Here is a 25,065-nt window from a genome sequence, read left to right on the forward strand (position 1 = left end):
GACCCAAAAGAGCAAGCAAAAGCACAGTGTAGGAAACCATACCAGGGCACACTGACCAGGCATACTAAAAACCCTTAATATGGAGTCTGATCAGGCCCCTAATAGGCTTTGAATGTGTGAAGCATGTGAGAGAAAAATTACAAGATTGTTTAATACTGTTTATGCGTCGAAAAGCTATTATGAGTATTCTCTCATCTGTGTCTGTGGGGCTGAGTTGGGCCTCTGGAGCTTGAGCTGACAATTGAGTTGCAGCCTGACATTCCATAGACAACATGTGGTGGGTGTAACTGAGATAGCCTGGAGGAGTAGAAGAAAACCCCTCAGTTTCTAATCATCCTGGAATCTGGGAAACTAAACCGGGGTTGGGTTAAAACAGCACCAGGTGCAGATAACCATAAGATGAACCCAAGATGGCTGATCTGCATGGGAGGTGTGGAACCAGCCATGACTAAGCATTCTTAGTGTCAGCTATATGAGAAACAGGATTCCTCTGTAAAGGTTAAGCTCTCGGCAACACACTTTAAAGTGTGCGGTCGACCAGCCTCATTATTGCAATATTTAATCAATATTGAATAAAGATGATTGTTTGAAGAAATGACAGTCTCTTACTTGATTAGAATATTCCACGACAAGCATCACCATAAACTAGTAGCATTGCTACTTACTTCCAGTCCCGTGCTATGAAGTACTGCAGCTCCAGCAGCCTGTGTTCACAGTCCTCCACCATCTTCTCGGTGTACAGGTGCTCCATCAGACAAGACAGGATCCTACACAAAAGCATGTTAGAGCTTAACAATTCCACAGATATACAAAGTACTGCATACAATTTGACATACAAATGTTCTGCTAGCTTTGTGTCAATCAAGCAGGAGAGAGTAACAATTCTGTGACTCACATGGGGTCTCCGTTGCGGATGTGTTTACAGGCGGTCTGGATGACAGACTCACAAGCCTCGTTCAGGGCCCGGTCGATACGGTAGTCTGCCCCAGGATCAGCCTCCTGGATCAGGGTCTGGAGCTAAGAGAAAGAGACCCAAACCTTCAACAACCACTGTCTGGTAATGGGAGGGTTACACAGCTAGATGACTAGGCAAACTGCACGTGTAGTAAAACTTGACAGTGGTTCTCTTTTCTGTTTGACCTCAGTGGTGGAATGTCCTAAATTAAACTAATTTTATGATGAATTCCTGGTGATTTTACAGGCATTTTTTTTTTTACTACAAAAATTTTAAATAAATTAACTTCTTATGGCTGCAATCCCGTTAACGGGATGATATGACAACAGCCAGTGAAAGTGCAGGGCGCCAAATTCAAACAACAGAAATCTCATAATTAAAATTCCTCAAACATACATGTATCTTATACCATTTTAAAGGTAATCTTGTTGTTAATCCCACCAAAGTGTCCGATTTCAAACAGGCTTTACAGCGAAAGCACCACAAACGATTATGTTAAGTCACCAACAACTCACAGAAAAATTCAGCCATTTTTCCAGCCAAAGAGAGGAGTCACAAAAAGCACAAATAGAGATAAGACTAATCACTAACCTTTGATGATCTTCATCAGATGACACGCATAGGACTTCATGTTACACAATACATATATGTCTTGTTCGATTAAGTTCATATTTATATCCAAAAACCTCAGTTTACATTGGCGCCATGTTCAGAAATGCCTCCAAAATATCCGGAGAAATTGCAGAGAGCCACGTCAAATAACATAAATACTCATCATAAACTTTGATGAAAGATACATGTTTTACATAGAATTAAAAGATAAACTTGTTCTTAATGCAACCGCTGTGTCAGATTTCAAAAAGCTTTACGGCAAAACACATTATTCAATAATCTGAAAACAGCGTTCAGCCACAAAAGCAAGCCATACAGTTACCCGCCAAATTGTGCAGTCAACAAAACTCATAAAAAGCATTATAAATCTTCACTTACCTTTGCTGATCTTCGTCGGAATGCACTCCCAGGACTGCCACAAGAAATGTTTGTTTTGTTCGGTAATGTCCATCATTTATGTCCAAATAGCTATTTTTGTAGCGTGTTTGGTAAGCAAATCCAACGTCAGGAAGCACGTTCACTAAAAGCTGACAATGTCCAAAGGTTCCGTAACAGTCAGTAGAAACATGTCAAACGATTGATTCAATCAATCTTTAGAATGTTTTTAACATAAATCTTGAATAACTTTACATCCAGAGAATTACATTGACTTCAGATGAGCGATGGAACAGAGCTCCCTCTCATGTGAACGCGCATGGTCAAAGAATCGTCAGGTCATGGCAGACCTGACTAATTCCCCTCTCATTCGGCCCCCCTTCACAGTAGAGGCATCAGACAAGGTTCTACAGACTGTTGACATCTACTGGAAGCCGTAGGAAGTGCAAACTCATCCATATCTCGCTGTGATTTCAATAGGATATTGGTTGAAAATCGACCAGCCTCAGAATTTCCACTTCCTGTTTGGATTTTTTCTCAGGTTTTTGCCTGCCATATGAGTTCTGTTATACTCACAGACATCATTCAAACAGTTTTAGAAACTTCAGAGTGTTTTCTATCCTATACTAATAATAATATGCATATATTAGCAACTATGACTGAGGAGCAGGCTGTTTACTTTGGGCACCTCTGTGCACCTTTCATCCAAACTACTCAATACTGCCCCTTCAGCCATAAGAAGTTAAACAAAACTCTGAACACCGCCCCCTTCCAGACCTCCCCCGCCCACCTTACACAGCAGCACCACTCCTGGGGAGAACCCTGTGAACTCACAGCTTTCTGGCAGAGGTTGTCGATGGTGCCCATGTCTCCTCGGCCCACCCTCATGAGGCAGTGCAGGGTGCGTCCCTTGCGGTGGAGGCCGGAGCAATGGGCCTCGATCTCCCCACGGCAGTGCAGCACGATCTCAGGGCTCAGAGAGAAGTCCTCCATCAACATCCTCCTGTAGTCCAACATCTCCCCCTGACACTCACCGCTCACCGTACGACCTGGAACACACACGTCAGGAAAAGTCACATAGGAACTACAAGTGGGGCACTAGAAAGCCATTTCATTTCATTAAGTGGAAAGAAAAATCCTCAAAGTAACAGCAGTGTGACACCGTATGAGAGAAAGACGAATACAGATTGACCAAACAGGTTGACAGGGAGAGACACAGATATAGATTAGGAAGAAGAGACAGCCAGCCTAACCTCTGTGTACGGCAGACTCCAGACAGAGCAGCAGGTAGGAGAGGCGGGCCTCGCGTGCACGGGGCATGTTGGTGTCCACACTGCAGCGGTACTTCCTCAGGTCTGTCTTGCAGGCCTTGGCCAGGGAGTAGCTCACCTTGTAGTCCTGGGTAATCAGCTTCTGACGCGTGGTCAGAGCCTCTCTGCACTGTGGAGGTCAACCAAAACACAGGGCGGGTCACAATCTCCATCTGACTCACTGACTAATAGAATGGAATTACCAGAACAGATATTCCCATTCAATGGTGTTCTCTACATTTTAGACAACCTTGCTGACAAAATGCCTTGCAATAACAGCATTATTCATATGGACAAATGACAAGTAGCAGAAGATATGATTATTTTGGCGATGACTCCGTTCCAACCAGGCTGTAGAGCAGAACACGTACCTTTTCAGACATGGCCTCCTCAAACTTGTGGTTGAAGAGACACTTGTAGACTCTGCCCTCTCCGGCTGGAGTCTAGAAATCAAAGAAAATAGAATTGGGATTCAATGATGAATTCATTTTCACATTCCCAAAGTTAGTGACAAAAACACCTTTGCAAGGAGCTTGGATTCAACTCGGATAAAAGTCTGAATGTATCTGACCCCGAATCTCAATATTTAGCCTCTAAAGAAAAGAAAGAGACGAGAAGGGAACAGGAAGAAGGTACTCACATTTTCACAGAAGCGCTCACGGTCCTCCCGGCAGGAAAAGTAGAGGTACCTGTCCAGGTGGAAGTCGTCTGAGGAGAGTTCGGCCACACGCATGATGGCCTTCTTACAGTCAGGCCTGATGGCATGGGCCCCGGGCTGCTCCTCTGCCTCCCTGACCAGACCCTTCTCCAGGCATGCTATCACCTCACCTTGGGAGTGCACGTCCTGAGGGACAGACAGGGTGGCATGGGGACAGTGAGATGGATACGTTCAAGTTGGCTACAGCACTGACAAGCCTTTGTGTACTGATGCGTCTCTGTGTGAGACCAGAAGTGTTAACACCCAGAGTTGCGCTTTGGATCCGATGTTATCAAATATTGTTTTTCAAAGGATTTCTTTTAGCAATTTAATAGAACACACAACCACAAAAACAGCCAGAGAGGGGAGGAAATACACTAGTAAATACAGAGAAGTTAAATATTTTAAAAAAGGACCAACATTTTTTTATTTATTCAGCGTCAGTAGTTATTGCCGTTGTGTTGCCCTGACAACTGGCTTTTGATTCCTGAAGGCATGGTCATTAATCATCCTGTAGAAATGAATAATTCAGAGGATGCCAGGATGAAAATATAAATTGTTTAACACTGGGAGTTTTGGGAGCGTGGAAGCTAAATTCGTCATAAATCATGACTGAAGTAGCTAAGTTACTGACTGTAGTGAGTGCAAACTCAGGAGGACTCATAGCCAGGAAAACCACACTGGATCTCTGAGCAGCACAGAGGCAGTAACTCAAGCCTGACTACATTATGCCCAAAGCAGGAAACCTCATGTAGTCATAAGCCATGGTGGAACACAAAGTGTCAAATAAAAAGGAAAACCAAACAAATTAGAAACCAGCACAAACAAAATGGGTATATCCTGCGCCTGTCCGTTTTTTTTGTTACCTCTAGAGACAGAGACCGATTCATACAAATCTAATGCTATATAAAGCCCTCATGACAAATTCCTGATTTAAAACGTGAGCAAGTTTTCCATCTTTACAGATGTGTAGGCTACTGAGTCGCCAGTGAAATGAGTTGAGAGTAGACAGTAAGAAGAGACAGGTGTGTATGAGAGTTAGACAAGGTTAGAGCTATGCCTATAGATGTGGTCCCCTGTAACTCAGCTGTTAAAGCATGGCCAGGATAGTGGGTTCGATTCCTGGGACCAAATGGATGTAAAGCGTCTGCTAAATAGCATGTACTCTGATATATCACAGAGCAATAACAGACAGGCGAGAGAAGGCCACGAGAGCAGTCACCTTCTCGCCGGTGGATATGCTGCCACAGTGCAGGCTGTTGATGTCCTCGCGGCAATTGTCCATGAAGCCACAGATGAGGCGGTAGTCGCTGAACACAATGCTGGTCATCTTGGTGATGTACTGGTTGCACTGGTACTCCGTGATGTTGCCGCGGTGATCCACCAGGCAGGACACCAGGTAGCCCTTTCCTCTCTCCTCCGCCGCACATTCTTTTATCTGAGAGGAAGGAGAGGAAAATTATGGTTAGCGTATGTCACAATATATCTTTCTTACACAATTAGTTTGCATGGGCATCAAAGGCCTGTGCACGTAGGGATTAAGCCAAAACCAATCCATGATTAAAGAATGGAAGAAACTACTATAGGCAGGCCACTTTTAACTGTAATTGAAGCTTTTCCAGTTGAGCATGGGTGTGTTAGGCCAACTTACAAACGGTGTGTTGGTACTAGGTGTTGCTAGGTGCCAGGGACAGTGACAGCATGAGGACAGGACCTAACGGTAGCTGCAGGTAGCCTAATGGTTAGAGCATTGGGCCAGTAACCGAAAGGTCGCTAGTTCAAATCCCCGAGTCGACAAGGTGAACAATCTGTCAATGTGCCCTGGAGCAATTAGGGTTGCCGTTGATAATGGCTGACCCTGGCCGCTCGCCGAGGGTGTCTCAGGGGGAGTTGGGATATGCAAAAAGCCCATTTCATGCATGTGTATAATACACACACAAGGCCATTGAGGAGAGGATATGTGAAACAGGACAAATAAGCACGCAAATAATAATAATTATTACCTATAGTCAGATGCATAAAGCTCTGCAAGCTAGCTATCCAACTTACGTCGGTGATGGTGGTCTTGCACACCTCCACAGCCACAGACTCAAACTTGGGGTCAGTCGTCAGGTTCAGCTTGTAGTTCCACAGGAGCTGGAGAAAGAAGACATTAAACAAGTCTATTGATAGCTCAGAGAAAACAGTACAGGTCCACTGTGAGTGGGAAATGGAAGCAGGGGTGTGATAGCAGGTCAGACCACAAGTGGGGCTAACAACGCTGTATTAAATCGTTATTCACATTCAGTTACACAAATTGAAAGGACGGTTTAATGATGTGAGGGAGGGAGTTCAAAACACTTACATGGTTGCAGTCAGCAGCGATCTCGGTTTCCTGGAGAGAAAAAAAGGGTCAAACTATGATTCGAACCGTAAAGAGAAGCAGGAAAATGCTGGGCAGTGAGCAATTAAGAGCACAAGGCCAAACAAACACAGTGATGCAGCACTTCAGTTGTCAGTGTGGAGTAGAGAAGAGCTGAACACAACACTTAGCCACCAGTAAGATGTAATGACTCAACAACTTGTAGGGCTGTAGAAACATACGAGTGTCACCTGTCAATATCAGTCCCATTTCACTTTATACCGTTAGTGGGCCTGTGCTTAATATAGCTACTGTCCTGACTGAGCCCACCTCCTAAATTATCACAAGGCCATTGAGGAGAGGAATGTCTGCATGCCTCTCCTTAGCACCTCTCAGGCCAGGCTGACTGATGTATGGCCTCCCTATGGGAGCTGAGCCGCAGGAGACTGACTGTAAGCAATGCAGTCCAACTAAGCACTAATCATCGCTTTAGTGTTAAAATAACACTCTACAAAATGGCCTACTACAATCTACAGGAGGGCAGGGCCACATGGAAGCCAAATCTTGTGTTAGCATTTGAAATAATGTCACTATTTGAATATCATGCATTTTTCCCCCAGTCAAAATAAAAAATACTTTGATTAAACTTTGGAACTGATTTGTTGTGCAACTTGGGAGGTGTCTCACTGCTTGCAGCAGTTCGGGGGATGGGCAGAGGTCAGTGTGTGTGTTTGACGAGCGAGCATACGGACTCTTGCTAGTTAGACAAACTTGTAGACGCCATATATCATCATCATCATCATCCCATCTGGTAGTGCCCGTCTAATGCATCAAATCGATGGAAAGAAACTAGCTAAGATAGCCAGCTATGTTAGCCAGCTAGCTAACGTTAGGCTAATTGAGGCTACTGTATTTTGCTGTGCTTCCCGTCCTTATCTACAGCAAATCCATTCAGATTCCACAGCCTACCTGATGGTTGCTCGTTGTAGCGGACTCCTCATTTAGCTAACTAAATTCCGTAACGTTAATTCCATTTAGCTTTGATTAGAGATCTCCCACTTCACTTGCTACACATGGAGCCACTTACTAGTGCCACCTTGATTGGCCAACAATAACAAACGCGTTAACTCCGTGTAGGCTACCGTAGGTCTTTATGGGGCGCAAGTCATGAAAATTCAATAAAAACAAACCTGAATGTAGTTAATAAGAATGTCATGAAATATCCTTCTGTTTAGCAATTTCATAAATATATTTAATATCGATAAAGCCTTTTCCATTGATAAAATAGGCCTGTTTTTTCCTTACTTTTTGAAGTATTCGAATACTAACGTCCGTTTGGATATTCGAATAACCCCTCCCTAGTGAGTGAGTACACACACGGGTTGCAAAGGGTCGGAAACTTACCGGTAAATTTCTGGACATTTGCCATGGGAAGTTAAGCCCGGGAATGTTGCTTAAATTCATTTTAAAAAGTTAGCTTATTAAACAGTGAAACTTTTTTTGTGGGATACACAAGGCAATTCTAGATCTTGTGGCATATTTTGGTTAAACGATCCCCAATTCAATGGAATTGCAACCTTCTGCATGCACAGTGCTTTCTTCCATCACATGTACAGCTGATTCTCAAGATCTTGCACACTAACGAGATGCTATTGAGCTAAGGACTACATGCTTTCTGATAAGTTTTGATCACAATACTGGGTGGGTTGAATATATTTTATATGACATTATTTTTTTGTTAACTAGAAAATAGTAGCCTACAGCAAAGTGTGTTTTAAATCATTTCTAACTTCCTAACAATTTCTGCTAGTTAGTTTTTGCTACCATGTGGGTTTTAGCTTGCTTAAGCCGGCTAACTGAGTGGTAATTCACTTGTTTCCATACACATTTTATTTTAAAACATGTATCTTACAAAGGAGTTGTTTAATCTAACTGCTTAACCATTTATCTGTACTTGGAATTGTATTTGTTTTTTTACTAATCTTTACAAGAAAATGCCACGGGCACTATCTGATGTGTGGAGACATTTCACTGCAGAAGGAAAATGTAGTTGGAAAAGCTGTGTACATTTGCAAATACTGTGCCAAATCATATGTGAATAATGCAACAAAGATACAGAATCATCTGGTCTAAAGTTCCCTCAGAGCTCACAATAAGCTACCTCTGACAAAAGTCCCTCTACTTCTATTCGAGGTGAAAATGATGAATCAGACACCTTAACGATAGCAACAGCTCATGGTCCTCCTGGAATCAAGTTTACTCAATGGAGGAACGTAGTCAGAGAAATGCTGATGAATGTCTTGCTCGAGCTGTGTATGCAACTGGTTCACCTCTGACGCTCACAGGCAATGTGCATTGGAAGAGATTTCTGAATGTTCTTCGTCCAACATACACCCCTCCAACCAGACATGCTTTATCTACTCATTTGCTGGATACAGAGTTCAAGTGAAGGTCAAGCAAATCATAGAGAAAGCAGACTGTATTGCAATCATCTCTGATGGGTGGTCGAACGATCGTGGGCAAGGAATAATTAACTACATCATCTCCACCCCTCAACCAGTATTCTACAAGAGCACAGACACAAGGGACACCAGACACAGAGGTCACTTCATTGCAGATGGGCTGAAGGCAATAATCAATGACCTTGGACCACAGAAGGTATACTTGCACTGGTGACAGACAATGCTGCGAACATGAAGGTTGCTTGGTCTAAAGTAGAGGAGTCCTACCCTCACATCACACCCATTGGCTGTGCTGCTCATGCATCTAATCTGCTTCTCAAGGACATCATGGCACTGAAAACAATGGATACACTCTACAAGAAACGGTTAGGTATGTGAAGGGTCATCAAGTTATAGCAAAGTGAGAAGAATAAGAGCACCACATTGAAGCTGCCCAGCAACACCCGTTTTTTTATTTTTTTATTTCACCTTTATTTAACCAGGTAGGCTAGTTGAGAACAAGTTCTCATTTACAACTGTGACCTGGCCAAAATAAAGCAAAGCAGTTCGACACATGGAATAAACAAACATTGTCAATAATAGGGTAGGGAAAAAAGTATATACAGTGTGTGCAAATGAGGTAAGATAAGGGAGGTAAGGCAATAAATAGGCCATGGTGGCGAGGTAATTACAATATAGCAATTAAACATTGGAGTGATAGATGTGCAAAAGATGAATGTGCAAGTAGAGATACTGGGGTGCAAAGGAGCAAGATAAATAAATACAGTATGGGGATGAGGTAGATTGGATGGGGTATTTACAGATGGGCTATGTACAGGTGCAGTGATCTGTGAGCTGCTGACAGCTGGTGCTTAAAGTTAGTGAGGGAGATATGAGTCTCCAGCTTCAGTGATTTTTGCAGTTCATTCCAGTCATTGGCAGCAGAGAACTGGAAGGAAAGGCGGCCAAAGGAGGAATTGGCTTTGGGGGTGACCAGTGAGATATACCTGCTGGAGCGCGTGGTACGGGTAGGTGCTGCTATGGTGACCAGTGAGCTGAGATAAGGCGGGGCTTTACCTAGCAAAGACTTGTAGATGACCTGAAGCCAGTGGGTTTGGTGACAAGTATGAAGCGAGGGCCAGCCAACGAGAGCGTACAGGTCGCAGGGATGGGTAGTATATGGGGCTTTGGTGACAAAACGGATGGCACTGTGATAGACTGCATCCAATTTGCTGAGTAGAATGTTGGAGGCTATTTTGTAAATGACATCGCCGAAATCGAGGATCGGTGGATGGTCAGTTTTACGACGGTATGTTTGGCAGCATGAGTGAAGGAGACTTTGTTGCAAAATAGGAAGCAGATTCCAGATTTAATTTTGGATTGGAGATGCTTAATGTGAGTCTGGAAGGAGAGTTTACAGTCTAACTAGACACCTAGGTATTTGTAGTTGTCCACCTAGGTATTTGTAGTTGTCCACATATTCTAAGTCAGAACAGGGCAGCGATCAGTTGAAGAGCATGCATTTAGTTCTACTTGCATTTAAGAGCAGTTGGAGGCCACGGAAGGAGAGTTGTATGGCATTGAAGCGCGTCTGAAGGTTAGATAAGTGTCCAAAGAAGGGCCAGAAGTATACAGAATGGTGTCGTCTGCGTAGAGGTGGATCAGAGAATCACCAGCAGCAAGAGCAACATCATTGATGTATATAGAGAAGAGAGCCGGCCCGAGAATTGAACCCTGTGGCACCCCCAGACTGCCAGAGGTTCAGACAACAGGCCCTCTGAATGAGTTCAGTGTGTCAAATCGGAGAAGTAGTTGGTGAACCAGACGAGGCAGTCATTTGAGAAACCAAGGCTGTTGAGTCTGCCGATAAGAATGTGGTGATTGACAGAGTCGAAAGCCTTGGCCAGGTCAATGAATACGGCTGCACAGTAATGTCTCTTATCGATGGCGGTTATGATACCGTTTAGGACCTTGAGCGTGGCTGAGGTGCACCCATGACCAGCTCTGAAACCAGATTGCATAGTGGAGAAGGTACGGTGGGATTCGAAATGGTCGGTAATCTGTTTGTTAACTTGGCTTTCGAAGACCTTAGAAAGACAGGGTAGGATAGATATAGGTTTGTAGCAGTTTGGGTCTAGAGTGTCTCTCTTTGAAGAGGGGGATGACTCCGCAGCTTTCCAATCTTTGGGAATCTCAGACGATATGAAAGAGGTTGAACAAGCTAGTAATAGGGGTTGCAACAATTTCTGCAGATCATTTTAGAAAGAGGGTCCAGATTGTCTAGCCCGGCTGATTTGTAGGGGTCCAGATTTTGCAGCTCTTTCAGAACATCAGCTATCTGGATTTAGGTGAAGGAGAAATGGGGGGGTGCAGGGCTGTTGACCGGGGTAGGGGTAGCCGGGTGGAAAGCATGGCCAGCTGTAGAAAAATGCTTATTGAAATTCTCAATTATTGTGGATTTATCGGTGGTGATTGTTTCCTAGCCTCAGTGCAGTGGGCAGCTGGGAGGAGGTGCTCTTATTCTCCATGGACTTTAGTGTCCCAGAAATGTTTTGTGTTTGTGCTGCAGGATGCAAATTTCTGTTTGAAAAAGCTAGCCTTTGCATATTGGTTCCTAACTTCCTTGAAAAGTTGCATATCGCGGGGGCTATTTGATGCTAATGCAGTACGCCACAGGATGTTTTTGTGCTGGTCAAGGGCAGACAGGTCTGGAGTGAACCAAGGGCTATATCTGTTCCTGGTTCTCCATTTTTTGAATGTGGCATGCTTATTTAAGATGGTGAGGAAAGCACTTTTAAAGAATAACCAGGCATCCTCTATTGACGGGATGAGGTCAATATACTTCCAGGATACCCGGGCCAGGTCGATTAGAAAGGCCTGCTCGCTGAAGTGTGTTTTAGGGAGCGTTTGACCGTGATGAGGGGTGGTCGCTTGACCGCAGACCCATTACGGATGCAGGCAATGAGGCAGTGATCGCTGAGCTCTTGGTTAAAGACAGCAGAGGTGTATTTGGAGGGCAAGTTAGTTAGGATGATATCTATGAGGGTGCCCGTGTTTACAGATTTGGGGTTGTACCTGGTAGGTTCATTGATAATTTGTGTGAGATTGAGGGCATCAAGCTTAGATTGTAGGATGGCCGGGGAGTTATGCATGTCCCAGTTTAGGTCACCTAGCAGCACGAGCTCTGAATATATGGGGTGGGGCGATCAATTCACATATGGTGTCCAGGGCACAGCTGGGGGCAGAGGGTGGTCTATAGCAAGCAGCAACGGTGAGAGACTTGTTTCTGGAGAGGTGGATTTTTAAAAGAAGAAGTTCAAATTGTTTGGGTACAGACCTTGATAGTAAGACAGCCTGCAGGGTTCTAACTCCGCCCCCTTTGGCAGTTCTATCTTGTCGGAAAATGTTATAGTTAGTGGATGGAAATTTCAGGGTTTTTGGTGGTCTTCCTAAGCTAGGATTCAGACACGGCTAGGACATCCGGGTTGGCAGTGTGCTAAAGCAGTGAATAAAACAAACTTAGGGAGGAGGCTTCTAATGTTAACTTCTCTAGGGTAGGGGGCAGCATTTTCACGTTTGGATGAAAAGCATACCCAAATTCAACTGCCAATTACTCATCCCCAGGAGATAATATATGCATATTATTAGTAGATTTGGATAGAAAACACTCAAGTTTCTAAAACTGTTTGAATCATGCCTGTGAGTATAACATAACTTATTTAGCAGGCCAAACCCCAGAGGACAAACTATTCAGATTTCTTTTTTTTGGAGGTCACTGTCTTTTCAATGAGTTTATTGGGAAACCAGATTTCTAAGCGAATTGCTTGCAGTTCTTACGGCTTCCACTGGATGTCAACAGTCTTGAGAAAGGTTATTCCTTGAGGTTGAGGTTATTCCTTTGTGTAATGAAGAAATACGGCCATCTTGAAGTCGAGGCACTCCAGGTGTCCTGGACATGCGCTTCAATCAAACAGAACGCATGCTACATATCGTTTTAATCCTGTATTGAACACATATCATTCCGTCTTCAATTTTATCGATTATTAACGTTAAAAAATACTTAGTTGTATTACAAAAGTAGTTTGACATTTTTTGGCAACTGTTACAGGTAACCTTTGAGATATTTTGTCGTCACGTTTGGAACCGGTCTTTTTCCTGGATCAAACGCGCCAAATAAATGGACATATATAGACGGAATTAATCGAACAAAAGGACAATTTGTGATGTTTATGGAACATATTGGAGTGCCAACAACAGAAGCTCGTCAAAGGTAAGGCATGGATTATATTTTTATTTCTGTGTTTTGTGTCGCGCCTGCTGGGTTGAAATCTCTCTTTTGTTTACTATAAGTGCTATGCTCAGATAATAGCATCGTATGCTTTCGCTGAAAAGCCTATTTGAATTCTGACATGTTGGCTGGATTCACAACCAGTGTAGTTTGGTAATTTGGTATCTTTCATGTGTGATTTAATGAAAGTTTGATTTTATAGTAATTTTCATAGTAAATCATTTTAATTTGGCGCTCTGCATTTTGCCAAGTGATACAGTAGCGTCTTGCCTAAACTCAGATTTTTGGATACAAATATGAACTTTACCGAACAAAAAAATACATGTATTGTGTAACATGAAGTCCTATGAGTGTCATCTGATGAAGATTATCAAAGGTTAGTGATTAATTTTCTCTATTTACGCATTTTGTTACTGCTCTCTTTAGCTGGAAAAATGGCTGTCTTTTTCTGCGACTTGGCTCATACCTAACAATCGTTTGGTGTGCTTTCGTCGTAAAACCTTTTTGAAAATCAGACACTTTGGCTGGATTTACAACAAGTGTAGCTTTACAATGGTGTAAAATACTTGTACGCTTGAGGAATTACAATTATGGGATTTCTGTTTTGAATTTGGCGCCCTGCAGTTTCACTGGCTGTTGACGAGGTGGGACGCTACCGTCCCACATACCCTAGAGAGGTTAACATGCATGAAACCAAGGCTTTTACGGTTACAGAAGTCAACAAATGAGAGCACCTGGGAAATAGGAGTGGAGCTAGGCACTGCAAGGCCTGGATTAACCTCTACATCACCAGAGGAACAGAGGAGGAGTAGGATAAGGGTATGGCTAAAGGCTATAAGAACTGGTCGTCTAGTACGTTTGGAACAGAGTAAAAGGAGCAGGTTTCTGGGCGCGATAGAATAGATTCAAGGCATAATATACAGACAAAGGTATGGTAGGATGTGAATAGTGGAGGTAAACCTAGGCATTGAGTGACGATGAGATATTGGCTCTAGAAATATCATTTAAACCAGGTGATGTCACCGCATGTGTGGGATGTGGAACTAAAGGGTTAGCTAATGCATACTGAGCAGGGCTAGAGGCTCTACAGTGAAATAAGACAATCACTAACCAGAACAGCAATGGACAAGGCATATTGACATTAGGGCGAGGCATGCGTAGCCGAGTGATCATAGGGATCCAGTGAGTAGTTAGGCTGGCTAGAGACACAGCTGACGGGGCTAGCAAGCTATCAGAAGGGCCATAGAGGGACGTCGCAACGGAAGAAGTCTTATAGCCTCCATGTGCGGAGCCTCCTCGTGCGGTTACGTCGGCAGACCAGTCGTGATGGATTAGTAGTGTTCTGTGTAGTAAAGGGGGTCCAGTCCAATTGGCAAAAATAGGTATAGTGGCCCAAGAAATTGGTCAATGGATCTCTTCAGCCAACAGTCCTATATGCTCTAGACAGCTAGCGGGCCGCGGCTAGCAGATGGGCATTCAGGGGACGTCGCGACGTTGTAGCCAGTTGAAGAACCCCCTCGAGCAGATTACGTCGGTAGTCCAGTCGTGAAGGATTGGTGGGGCTCCGAACAGGCAGTTAAAGGGGTCCAGGCCAATTGGCAAAATAGGTATTGTAGCCCAGGAGTGGCTGATGGACCTCTTCAGCTAGCCGGGAGATGGGCCTAGCATGGGCTAGCTCCAGGCTAATTGGTGCTTGCTTCGGGACAGAGACGTTAGCCAGGAGTAGCCATTCGGATTGCAGCTAGCTAGCTGCGATGATCCAGGTGAAAAGGTTCAGAGCTTGCGGTAGGAATCCGGGGATATGGAGAGAAAATAAGTCCGGTATGCTCTGGTTTGAATCGCGTCGTGCAAACTGGCGAGAGTTTTCCGAGCTTAAGGTTAGCTGACTACTAGTTAGTTAGCTGGCTAGCTTCTGTTGGGGTTCCGGTTCAAAAGCAAAGAAAAATACTTTAGAAAAAAGCAGATCCACAGCACATTGGGTGAGGCGGGTTGCAGGAGAGTATTCTGAAGTTCAGGTTTAGAAAAATATAAAAAAGATATGCGAAGAAAAAAGATACATACATGGGACACGACAAGACGAGGACAAAGACGTCTGACTGCGACGCCATCTTGGATAGAGTTCTATCCGTTGGGGTGGTGTTGTCATCATGTTTGACAGTCTCCTGGATGGGAAATAGTCTCTCCAAGAAATGGCCATAATCACAGTATGCCGATATGAACAGCCCCATCAAGAGGATCCTCCTGGATGATGTATTTTGGGAGAGAGTGGTAAGCAGCCTGAAACCTATAGCAGTAGCCATTGCACGGATTGAGGGAGACAATGCCATCCTGTCTGATGTTTAGACTCTGCTTGCAGATGTAAGAGAAGAAATCCGTACTGCCCTGCTCACTTCACTGTTTCTCCAAGCAGAGGAAACTGCAGTTCTGAAATCCATCAAAAAGCATGAAGACTTCTGCCTGAAGCCCATACACGCCACAGCGTACATGTTGGACCCCATGTATGCTGGCAAGAGCATCCTGTCTGGTGCAGAGATCAACAAGGCTTATGGTGTCATCACTACCATGTCTCGCCACCTTGGCCTGGATGAGGTCATGGTTCTTGGCAGTCTGGCGAAGAACACTTCCAAGCAAGGGCTTTGGAATGGAGATGCAATATGGCAGTCGTGCCAACATATATCTCATCAGCCACCTGGTGGAAGGGACTTTGTGGGTCTGAGGTTATTTCCCGTTGCCGCCATCATCCCCCAAATCCCACCAACATCAGCCGCCTCAGAGCGCAACTGGTCCTTGTTTGGGAACAAACACCAAAGCACGGAACAGGCTGACCAATACAACGATTGAACAATTGGTGGCCATCCGGGCAAATTTGAGGCTTTTTGAGCCTGACAACGAGCCATCCTCAACAAGGTTGGAAAGTGACAGTGAAAATGAGGCCTCAGAGTCTGATGTTCAAGAGGTGGACAATGAGGAGGTCCAGGGAGAAGACATGGAAGCCTGAGAGGAAGACAGTCTAGAAACTAAAGCTTTGGTTATCATTTTACAGATGCTGAAAATATTTTGGGAGATGCGATGGATCATTGGGGATCATTCAATATTCCCTTTTGTTGTTCAGTGAAATCATCCCATGTGAAGTCAACTCACTAATTAAAGTTAAATTCGTAACCAAGTAGTTTTTATTTTTATTGGTAGGATTGAATCATTTGCAATTACATCTACTTATGGCAAGGTACATGTTTATGTTTGTCTTCATATGATATGGTAAATATATCCAATGCAAAAAACTACATTTAAATGGTATTAATATAAATTTGCATATATTACCATTAATTCCCACAGAAAGTTTCCACCTCTGAATATTCCCCAAAATGTGGAACCCTAATACAGACTACAAGTTTTCACAAACTGCATTTCATCTCCCTCTGTAAAGCTGGTAAAGTGACAACCAATTCACCCCACGTAGAATCCTCTTTCTCATCTATCTACCCCTGGCAGAGATCAACTGTGAAGTAATGTGTGCGAGAAGAGCTTGAGTACCGTTATCATGCTAATCACACATTAGCTCTGCGGTCCATCTGCTATCTTCAGTTGCTGCAGCATGTTCTTTGTCTCACCCATTCATAAGGAGTGATTCACACCCTCACTAGCAGAGCAGAGTCTAGTCAGAGAGCACCGATAAAAACACTGACACATTGTGCCTAAACTGTCTAAGTAAATAGTAGGCTACACCTAACCCACACTGTTTTGGGGATAGGATAAATGGAGCAGCCACGACACCATATATGTAGGCTATACTGACACCCAGGCGAATGAAATTTCAAATCAAAATGTTTTGTCACATGCTTCGTTAACAGGCGTATACCAACAGTGAAATGCAAACTTACAGGCCTTTTCCAAAATTGCAGATTTTTTAATATATTTTTTTACAAACAATAGTAACACGAGGAATAAATACACAATGAGCAATGCTAGCTTGGCTATGTACAGAGTCGATTTGCAGGGGTATTTCCGTTATCTTCCTCAATTAAATGGGAATTATGTACATATATTAGGTATGGGTAAACTGACTAGGCAACAGGATAGAATAGATAAGACAGTAGCAGCAGCATATGTGAGTGGTGTGGAAGTGTGTGTGTGGGCGAATGTGTGCCTGTGTGTAAGTGTTGGAGTGTCAATATAAGTACAGTACCAGTCAAAAGTTGACACCTACTCATTCAAGTTTTTTTATTTTACTATTTTCTACATTGTAAAATAGACAAGATATTAAAACTATTAAATAACACATGTGGAATCATGTAGTAACCCCAAAAAAAGTGTTAAATCAAAATATATTTTATATTTGATTCTTCAAAGTAGACACCCTTTGCCTTGACAGCTTGGCATTCTCTCAACCAGCTTCACCAGGAATGCTTTTCTAACAGTGTTGAAGGAGTTCCCACATATACTGAGCACTTGTTGACTGCTTTTCCTTCACTCTGGTCCAACTCATCCCAAACGATCTCAATTGGGTTGAGGCCAGGTGATTGTGGAGGCCAGGTCATCTGATGCAGCACTCCACTCTCCTTGGTCAAATATCCCTTACACAGCCTGGAGTTGTGTTGGGTCATTGTCCTGTTGAAAAACATATTGAGTGGGCCTAAACCCAAACCAGATCGTGCAAGAATGCTGTGGTAGCCATGCTGGTTAGGTGTGCCTTGATATAAATCACTGACAGTGTCACCAGCAAAGCACCCCCACATCATCACACTAACTCTTCCATGCTTCACGGTGGGAGCCACACATGCAGAGATCATCCTTTCATGTACTCTGTCTCACAAAGACAGCGGTTAAAACCAAAAATCTCAAATTTGGACTCGGACCAAAAAGACAGATTAGACTGGTGGTAATGTCCATTGCTCGTGTTTCTTGGCCCAAGCAAGTCCCTTCTTATTGGTGTCCTTTAGAAGTGGTTTCTTTGCAGCAATTTGACCACGAAGACCTGATTCACGCAGTCTCCTCTGAACAGTTGATGTTAAGATGTCTGTTACTTTTTATTTGGGCTGCAATCTGAGGTGCAGCTAATTGCTGATTTCTGAGGTTGGTAACTCCAATTAACTTATTCTCTGCAGCAGAGGTAACTCTGGGTCTTCCATTCCTGTGGCGGTCCTCGTGAGAGGCAGTTTCATCATAGCGGTTTTTGTAACTGCACTTGAACTTGAAGTTCTTGAAATTTTCCGTATTGACTGACCATGTCTTAAAGTATTGATGGAGTGTCATTTCTCTTCGCTTATTTGAGCTGTTCTTGCCATAATATGGACTTGGTCTTTCACCAAATAGGGCCATTTTCTGTATACCACCCCTACCTTGTCCTTACAACTGATTGGCAAAAGAAAAGAAAAGAAAAGAAGAGAAACTCCACAAATGTACTTTTACCAAGGCACACCTGTTAATTGCAATGCATTCCAGGTGACTACCTCACGAAGCTGCTTGAGAAAATGCCAAGAGTGTGCAAAGCTGTCAGAGGCAAAGGGTGGCCACTTTGAAGAATCTCAAATATATTTTGAACATTTTTGGGGGTTAGTACATGATTCCATTAGTTATTTCATAGTATTGATGTCTTCACTACTATTCTTCAATGTAGAAAATAGTAAAAACTAAAGAAAGACCCTTGAATGAGTAGGTGTGTCCAAATGTTTGACTGGTAGTATTAATGCTGCAATAGTTTGTGTCGGGGGGCTAGGGTCAGTCTGTTATATTTGGAGTATTTCTCCTGTCTTATCCGGTGTCCTTTGTGAATTTAAGTATGCTCTCTCTTTCTCGGAGGACCTGAGCCCTAGGACCATGCCTCAGGACTCCTTGCTGTCCCCAGTCCACCTGGTCGTGCTGCTGCTCCAGATTCAACTGTTCTGCTTGCGGCTCTGGAACCCTGACCTGTTCACCAGACGTGCTACCTGTCCCAGACCTGCTGTTTTCAACTCTCTATAGACAGCAGGAGCGGTAGAGATACTCTGAATGATCGGCTATGAAAAGCCAACTGACATTTACTCCTAAGGTGCTGACCTGTTGCACCATCTACAACCACTGTGATTATTATTATTTGACCCTGCTGGTCATCTATGAACATTTGAACATCTTGGCCGTGTTCTGTTATAATCTCCACCCAGCACAGCCAGAAGAGGACTGGCCACCCCTCATGGCCTGGTTCCTATCTAGGTTTCTTCCTAGGTTCTGGCCTTCCTAGGGAGTTTTTCCTAGCCACCATGCTTCTACACCTGCATTGCTTGCTGTTTGGGGTTTTAGGCTGGGTTTCTGTACAGCACTTTGTGACATCAGCTGATGTAAGGGCTTTATAAATACATTTGATTGATTGACTGGTACAGTATGTGTGAGTATGTGGGTAGAGTCCAGTGTGTGCAGAGTCAAAAAGAGTTAGTGCAAAAATTGTCATTGCAGATAGTCTGGGTAGCTATTTTAACTAGGGATGCACAATATACATAAAAATAATAATAATAATAATTAAATAAATGCCAACATTGGTATCGGCCGATGTCTAGTTTAACGCCGATGTGCAAAACTGACGTGCATACCTATATAACGTAGGTACATGACGTAACAGCACGTAAAATGTTGCGCTGTATGTGCAACACAGCATTACTAAACTTGCCCACAATGTCTGCTATGTGGATCGAGCAGTCAACAAAACAACATTTCAGCGAGACAACTCAAAGGCAAAATCCACTAAAGCCAAGATAATGGAATTCATTGCCCTTGACAATCTACTATTCTCTGTCGTGGGTGATGTTGGCTTTCACCGACTGGTCGAGCACCGGTACACACTAACGTTACCAAGTGGGCTATTTTTCAGATGTTGCCCTACCGGAGTTACACAGTAATAGTGTCACTGCTATTAGCTTCACGACATATATAGTATGGAACGCCGTTTGGGTCTTCGCATGTCAAAAATTATTCTGACATTTCACATTCTTAAAATCAAGTGGTGATCCTAACTGACCTAAGACAGGGAATTTTTACTAGGAATAAATGTCAGGAATTGTGAAAAACTGAGTTTAAATGTCTTTGGTTAACCTCTCTGGGGTAGGTGGGACGCAATCGTCCCACCTGGCCAATAGCCAGGGAAAATACAGAGCGCCATATTCAAATAAAATGATATACAAATCAAACTTTCATTAAATCACACATGTAAGATACCAAATTAAAGCTACACTCGTTGTGAATCCAGCCAACATGTCAGATTTCAAAAAGGCTTTTCTGACGAAAGCATAAGATGCTTTCATCTGATGATAGCACAACAGTAAACAAAGAGAGTAGCATATTTCAACATTTACATTTAAGTCATTTAGCAGACGCTCTTATACAGAGCGACTTACAAATTGGAAAGTTCATACATATTCATCCTGGTCCCCCTGTGGGAATTGAACCCTGGTCCCCCCGTGGGAATTGAACCCACAACCCTGGCGTTGCAAGCGCCATGCTCTACCAACTGAGCCACACGGGACCACAACACTGCAGGCACGACACAAAACGCAGAAATAAAAATATAATTCATGCCTTAGACCAGGGGTGTCAAACTCAAATACCCAGTGGGCCAAAATGTAAAACCTGAACAAAGTCGCGGGCCAACATTGAACAAATGAACCTTTTAATATGGACCCAAACAAGTTTTGCTTTAACATTGAATATGGAACAAGCATCGCTTATTACCATACAATATATTATTTAATAGTGGAGACATGCAAAATCGAATTTCAAATGAAAAAACACATCAATGGCATTCATTTATTAAATAAATAAAATTTAAATAAAAATCGTATGCCTCTTTTCTATTTGCAGCCTTCTGATTTAAATACCAAAATAAACTTTTTCCACTGGCTAATAATTTTACAAATAAAATGATAATAAATCAATCAACCATTCAAGCCCATGCCTTGTAGCAAGAAAAAGTGCACAAAGAAAACGTTAATTATTGCACACTGATCTAATCTGATGTGCCCAAGCCAGATACCTGGCATCTCTTCTTGGATGCTAGTTCATCAATGTCTGGGCTCAGGCTCTGAGCTGAAGAAATCCTCAGTATCGAGCGAAGGTGTTCATCAGTCAGACGTCTCCTGTGAGTTGTTTTGGTCATCTTCATCGAGGAAAAAAGTTGCTCGCATAGATAAGTGCTGCCGAACATGGAGAGCATCTGAACAGCTTGGGTGCGGAGCTGAGGCATTGTGTCAGGGATGAACCGTGGAAACTGTGCGGCGCCCACAGCATCATACTTTGACTTCAGCGTGTCGTTGCACTGGAGTTCAATCAGCTCCATTTGGATGTTGGTTGGTGCATTTTCCACATCAACTGCGAAGGGATTACTAAGCAGTTCAAACCTACATTTCTGGACATCGAAGTCGGCAAATCGCCGGCTAAACTCAGCGGAGAGAACACTGAGTTTTTCAGCAAACTGCGCATGGGAACACGGCGGTAGAGATCTGCGCTTTTATGGTTTGGCAGCAGGGATTGATTGGCACGCGAAAACAACAGCAGAGCATTATGGGATTCGTAGTATTAGCGGTGAATGCGCTGTATAATACCGGCGGGCCAGCTCTAGTAGTAATTTGGTATTGTCTCGCGGGCCAAATATAAATTACCCCGCGGGCCGTTTGACACCCATGCCTTAGACGAACTTCTTTTGTTGACACTCCAATATGTCCCATAAACATCACAAATTGTCCTTTTGTTCGATTAATTCCGTCGATATTTATCAAAAATGTCAATTTATTTGGCGCGTTTCATCCAGAAAAACACAGCTTCCAACTTGTGCAACGTCACTACAAAATATCTCAAAAGTTGTAAACTTTACCAAAAGATTTCAAACTACTTTTGTAATACAACATTAGGTATTTTTAAACGTTAATAAATCAATCAAATTGAAGACGGGGTGATCTGTGTTCAATACAAAAAGAAAACAAACTGACGCAACTTTTCTGGTAATGTGCCTCTCTCAAACAATTTACTTCAAGTGACTCATTTAAGATGGCCGTACTTCTTCATTACACAAAGGAAAGACCTCAACCAATTTCCAAAGACTGGTGACATCCAGTGCAAGCGGTAGGAACTGCAAACAAGTCCCTTAGAAATCTTGTGTCCCAATGAACTCATTGAACTCATTGAAAAGACAGTGACCTCAAAAAAAAAAAATCTGAATGGCTTGTCCTCTGGGTTTTGCCTGGATTTTTGCCTCACATTCTAGTTCAGGTTTTATCCGTACTACGACAGTGGATATCGCTCATCCGCCTGCAGCAAACTCTAGCAGGCTTGTAACTGCGCGTGCATGTCGCACATGGCTAGTCGATTGCCAAACTCTTCTTAGATCCATGGCCAAGTTAGTGCCACATTTTCATTTGTGCCGAAATCAAAATGAAAGAAAAGTTATTGGAAAATTAGGCCTAGGCTTTTAGAAATGTCTTTATTTCATTACGTATAATTAATGCTGTCTTTGGTGTGCTTATCGCTCCTATCTGTGGAACAGGAAGTTGTCATAGACATAATCCATAGTAGGGTTTTGGAACCTCTAACCCTGGCAATTTGACGATTAAACCCATTGGGTACACTAGCAATGGCAGCCAGTCTTAACTTGAATGGGAACTGCCATATATGGATTATACAGTATGTCTATGGTTGATTACAGCTGTCTGTTTGCCTTTCACAAATAATCTGAATCCAATAGTGCAAAAGAAAATGCTGTAATTTCTAAAATGTGTTGTGATAGGAAATTAGGTATTTTAACATTAAATATTTTATTAATCAAATGTTTTAATCTGTTGTCTTACTCAAATGACGGGGATGATCTTTGCAAGGTTAGGCACATCTGATTTCATTGGTCCTCAACTCATGGCTTAGACACGTCATTCAGGGTTAATGGAGTCCTGAGTTCGCCTGCTCCGGAGCAGGTTAGTTCTGAAGGATTCGTTGCTATAGAAATGTTCCTGGCTAAAAGGTGAGCCACTTTCGTGGTACCGGTTACCCTAAGTTGAACTCAGAGTTGACCAAAGTTACCTCGCCAACACCTCAAACTGCATTTGTAGTTTAGGGCTCTGAAGCTGAAGACGTGTTCCAAAATTCCAAACCAGAACTTTCAGAACTAAACGAGTCAATCCACAAAGCCTGAAAGTAAAGCCACACTGCCATGGCCTCCTCCCTACTCTGTGAATGGACCACGTAAACAAAACCACAACTACCAGGGAGGCTGACAGTGAGAGGAGTAGCCTGGAGACAGGCAAAACACTGTGTGCCTCAAAAACTACCCACAGCCAAGAGAGCTAAGCCAAGACTGCATGACTCTCCAGCCTCCTCAATGAACAGGCCACAGAAATAGGCTCAACATCTGGTGAAAATAAATAAAAGAATACATTTCACAATGAAGAGGACTGAGATGAGAAACTACCTGTCATTAACATTAGACAAGCTCCTTGTCTCCCCCCCCCAAAAAAATCAAGGCTTAACATGTTCTAGAATAGATAGTCTAGAGTCTATGTCTAACGATCAAGGAAAGCAAACCAAAGGGACTGATGATCATCACACCAGAAAACTGCAGGTACTAGCCCCTGGAGCTCTCAGGGCCATTGTCTTGAGGCTCAGGTGCTTATACAAATCTGCCTTCTGCAAACACCGGATATGGACTGAACCAATACATGGGCTTGAAGAGACGATGAACATGACATGACCTCCTCTGATGTTCAGGATCCGTCAATTCAAATCCCAGCTCTGCAAATGTTTGAAAATAAGTTCAGTACTCACCAAAATATGAAGTTTCGCAGAGACACTATCGCCATTACAGTCGTTACGCAAGGCTGTAATACAGTTACGTTTGCAGAGCTGGCTAATGGGATCCTGGGCGTCAGAGGAGATCTCGTCATATTAATTGTCTCCTCAAGACCAGGTTGTACTGGTTCAGATTAGGATAGAGCGTCTCACCTCTAGCTTTCTGGCCCCAGGCAGAGGTGGTCCCTCAACACAGATTACTGTAGATATTGCCTTTCCCAAGCCTATCCATAACCATTGGCTGGAAGCTTAAAAACCGTCACTGAATCGCCTCCTACATCCGCCTATTCTTCCTCTGAACAGGACATTGATGTAAATGTTGGCTCTGATAGACAGTAAATATGTGTTAGACATGATTCCCAACATATCATTAGAGGATCAAGCTAGCCATTGCTAATTTAGCAATGGTCATAGCTTGGCACATCTGTAGATATTAGCTAAGTGACTTGGTAAATAACGTTAGTTCACGTGATGAAGACTTCACTTCACTAGTTAACACGGTCCTAAATGGCTGGTAAAAAAACAAAAATTCAGTATTTTCAGTACATTTCTCAAATGATGAAGTTCTCGAAGCATGTTGAATAATAAATGACCATACTTTCTTTACATATTTTTGCACCCAAGTAGCCAGCTGGCTAAAAGTTAGCATCGGATAGCTAACGATAACGTTATAGTTTGAGTAAAGCCCACACCCAAGCTCTGGACACAATATCGCTCACTCCACCATACCTCTTTCCTATCCTGGAGGCACTCAAGCACAGCCAGGTTATTGTTCCAGGAATGTTTTGGACAAAGCCTGGTCAAGTCCTCCCGACAAGCCCCCTCTTCGGCCAGCTTCCAGACGCTGGTGCGTCTACGAGGTGGCGAGGCCGCGACGACTGGAGAACCTCCATTTACAGCAGCCGGAACTGCGGCTTGATTTTGAGCCTGGATATTAACCCTAACTGCAGTATTGGCGATTACACTGTTCGCAGATTTCTGTCCTCGAATGGGATGCATATACAAAAGGACAGACATCAAAAGCAGAAGAGGAACACGTCTACAAGCCGCCATCTTCGGATAACTAGCTAGCTTGGATTGCTAGCTGCAAATTATGACTACAGTGGGATGGGACGTTTTCGTGCATACGTCGGCGTGTGCGTTGTTGGCAACCTCAAATCATAGAGCTACATTTTCTAGACTGAACATCTAATTGAGAACATTGATATGGCCCGACTCGTTAGTTTCTCTGTATCACAATCACCCTTCT

At 43.3% G+C, this 25,065-nt stretch overlaps 1 protein-coding gene across 3 annotated transcripts in view; it reads right to left on the reverse strand.

Annotated features, from left to right (window-relative positions):
- Positions 1 to 24,910, reverse strand: part of LOC120052393 (Golgi apparatus protein 1-like) — a 33,596-nt gene extending 8,686 nt beyond the window's left edge. For all 3 annotated transcript variants that reach the window (XM_038999270.1, XM_038999268.1, XM_038999269.1), the window contains exons 1-10: positions 24,546 to 24,910; positions 6,294 to 6,323; positions 5,999 to 6,085; positions 5,172 to 5,387; positions 3,893 to 4,096; positions 3,624 to 3,695; positions 3,196 to 3,382; positions 2,777 to 2,991; positions 896 to 1,017; positions 666 to 767 (exon numbers count right to left, since the gene is read on the reverse strand). In XM_038999270.1, the coding sequence (XP_038855198.1) occupies positions 666 to 767; positions 896 to 1,017; positions 2,777 to 2,991; positions 3,196 to 3,382; positions 3,624 to 3,695; positions 3,893 to 4,096; positions 5,172 to 5,387; positions 5,999 to 6,085; positions 6,294 to 6,323; positions 24,546 to 24,869 (1,559 nt within the window). In that variant the 5' untranslated portion in view covers positions 24,870 to 24,910. The remainder of the gene's footprint in view (positions 1 to 665; positions 768 to 895; positions 1,018 to 2,776; positions 2,992 to 3,195; positions 3,383 to 3,623; positions 3,696 to 3,892; positions 4,097 to 5,171; positions 5,388 to 5,998; positions 6,086 to 6,293; positions 6,324 to 24,545) is intronic.
- Between the last annotated feature and the right edge of the window lie 155 nt (positions 24,911 to 25,065).

The sequence above is a fragment of the Salvelinus namaycush genome, chromosome 8 (assembly GCF_016432855.1).
Source record: "Salvelinus namaycush isolate Seneca chromosome 8, SaNama_1.0, whole genome shotgun sequence".
Taxonomy (NCBI): domain Eukaryota; kingdom Metazoa; phylum Chordata; class Actinopteri; order Salmoniformes; family Salmonidae; genus Salvelinus; species Salvelinus namaycush.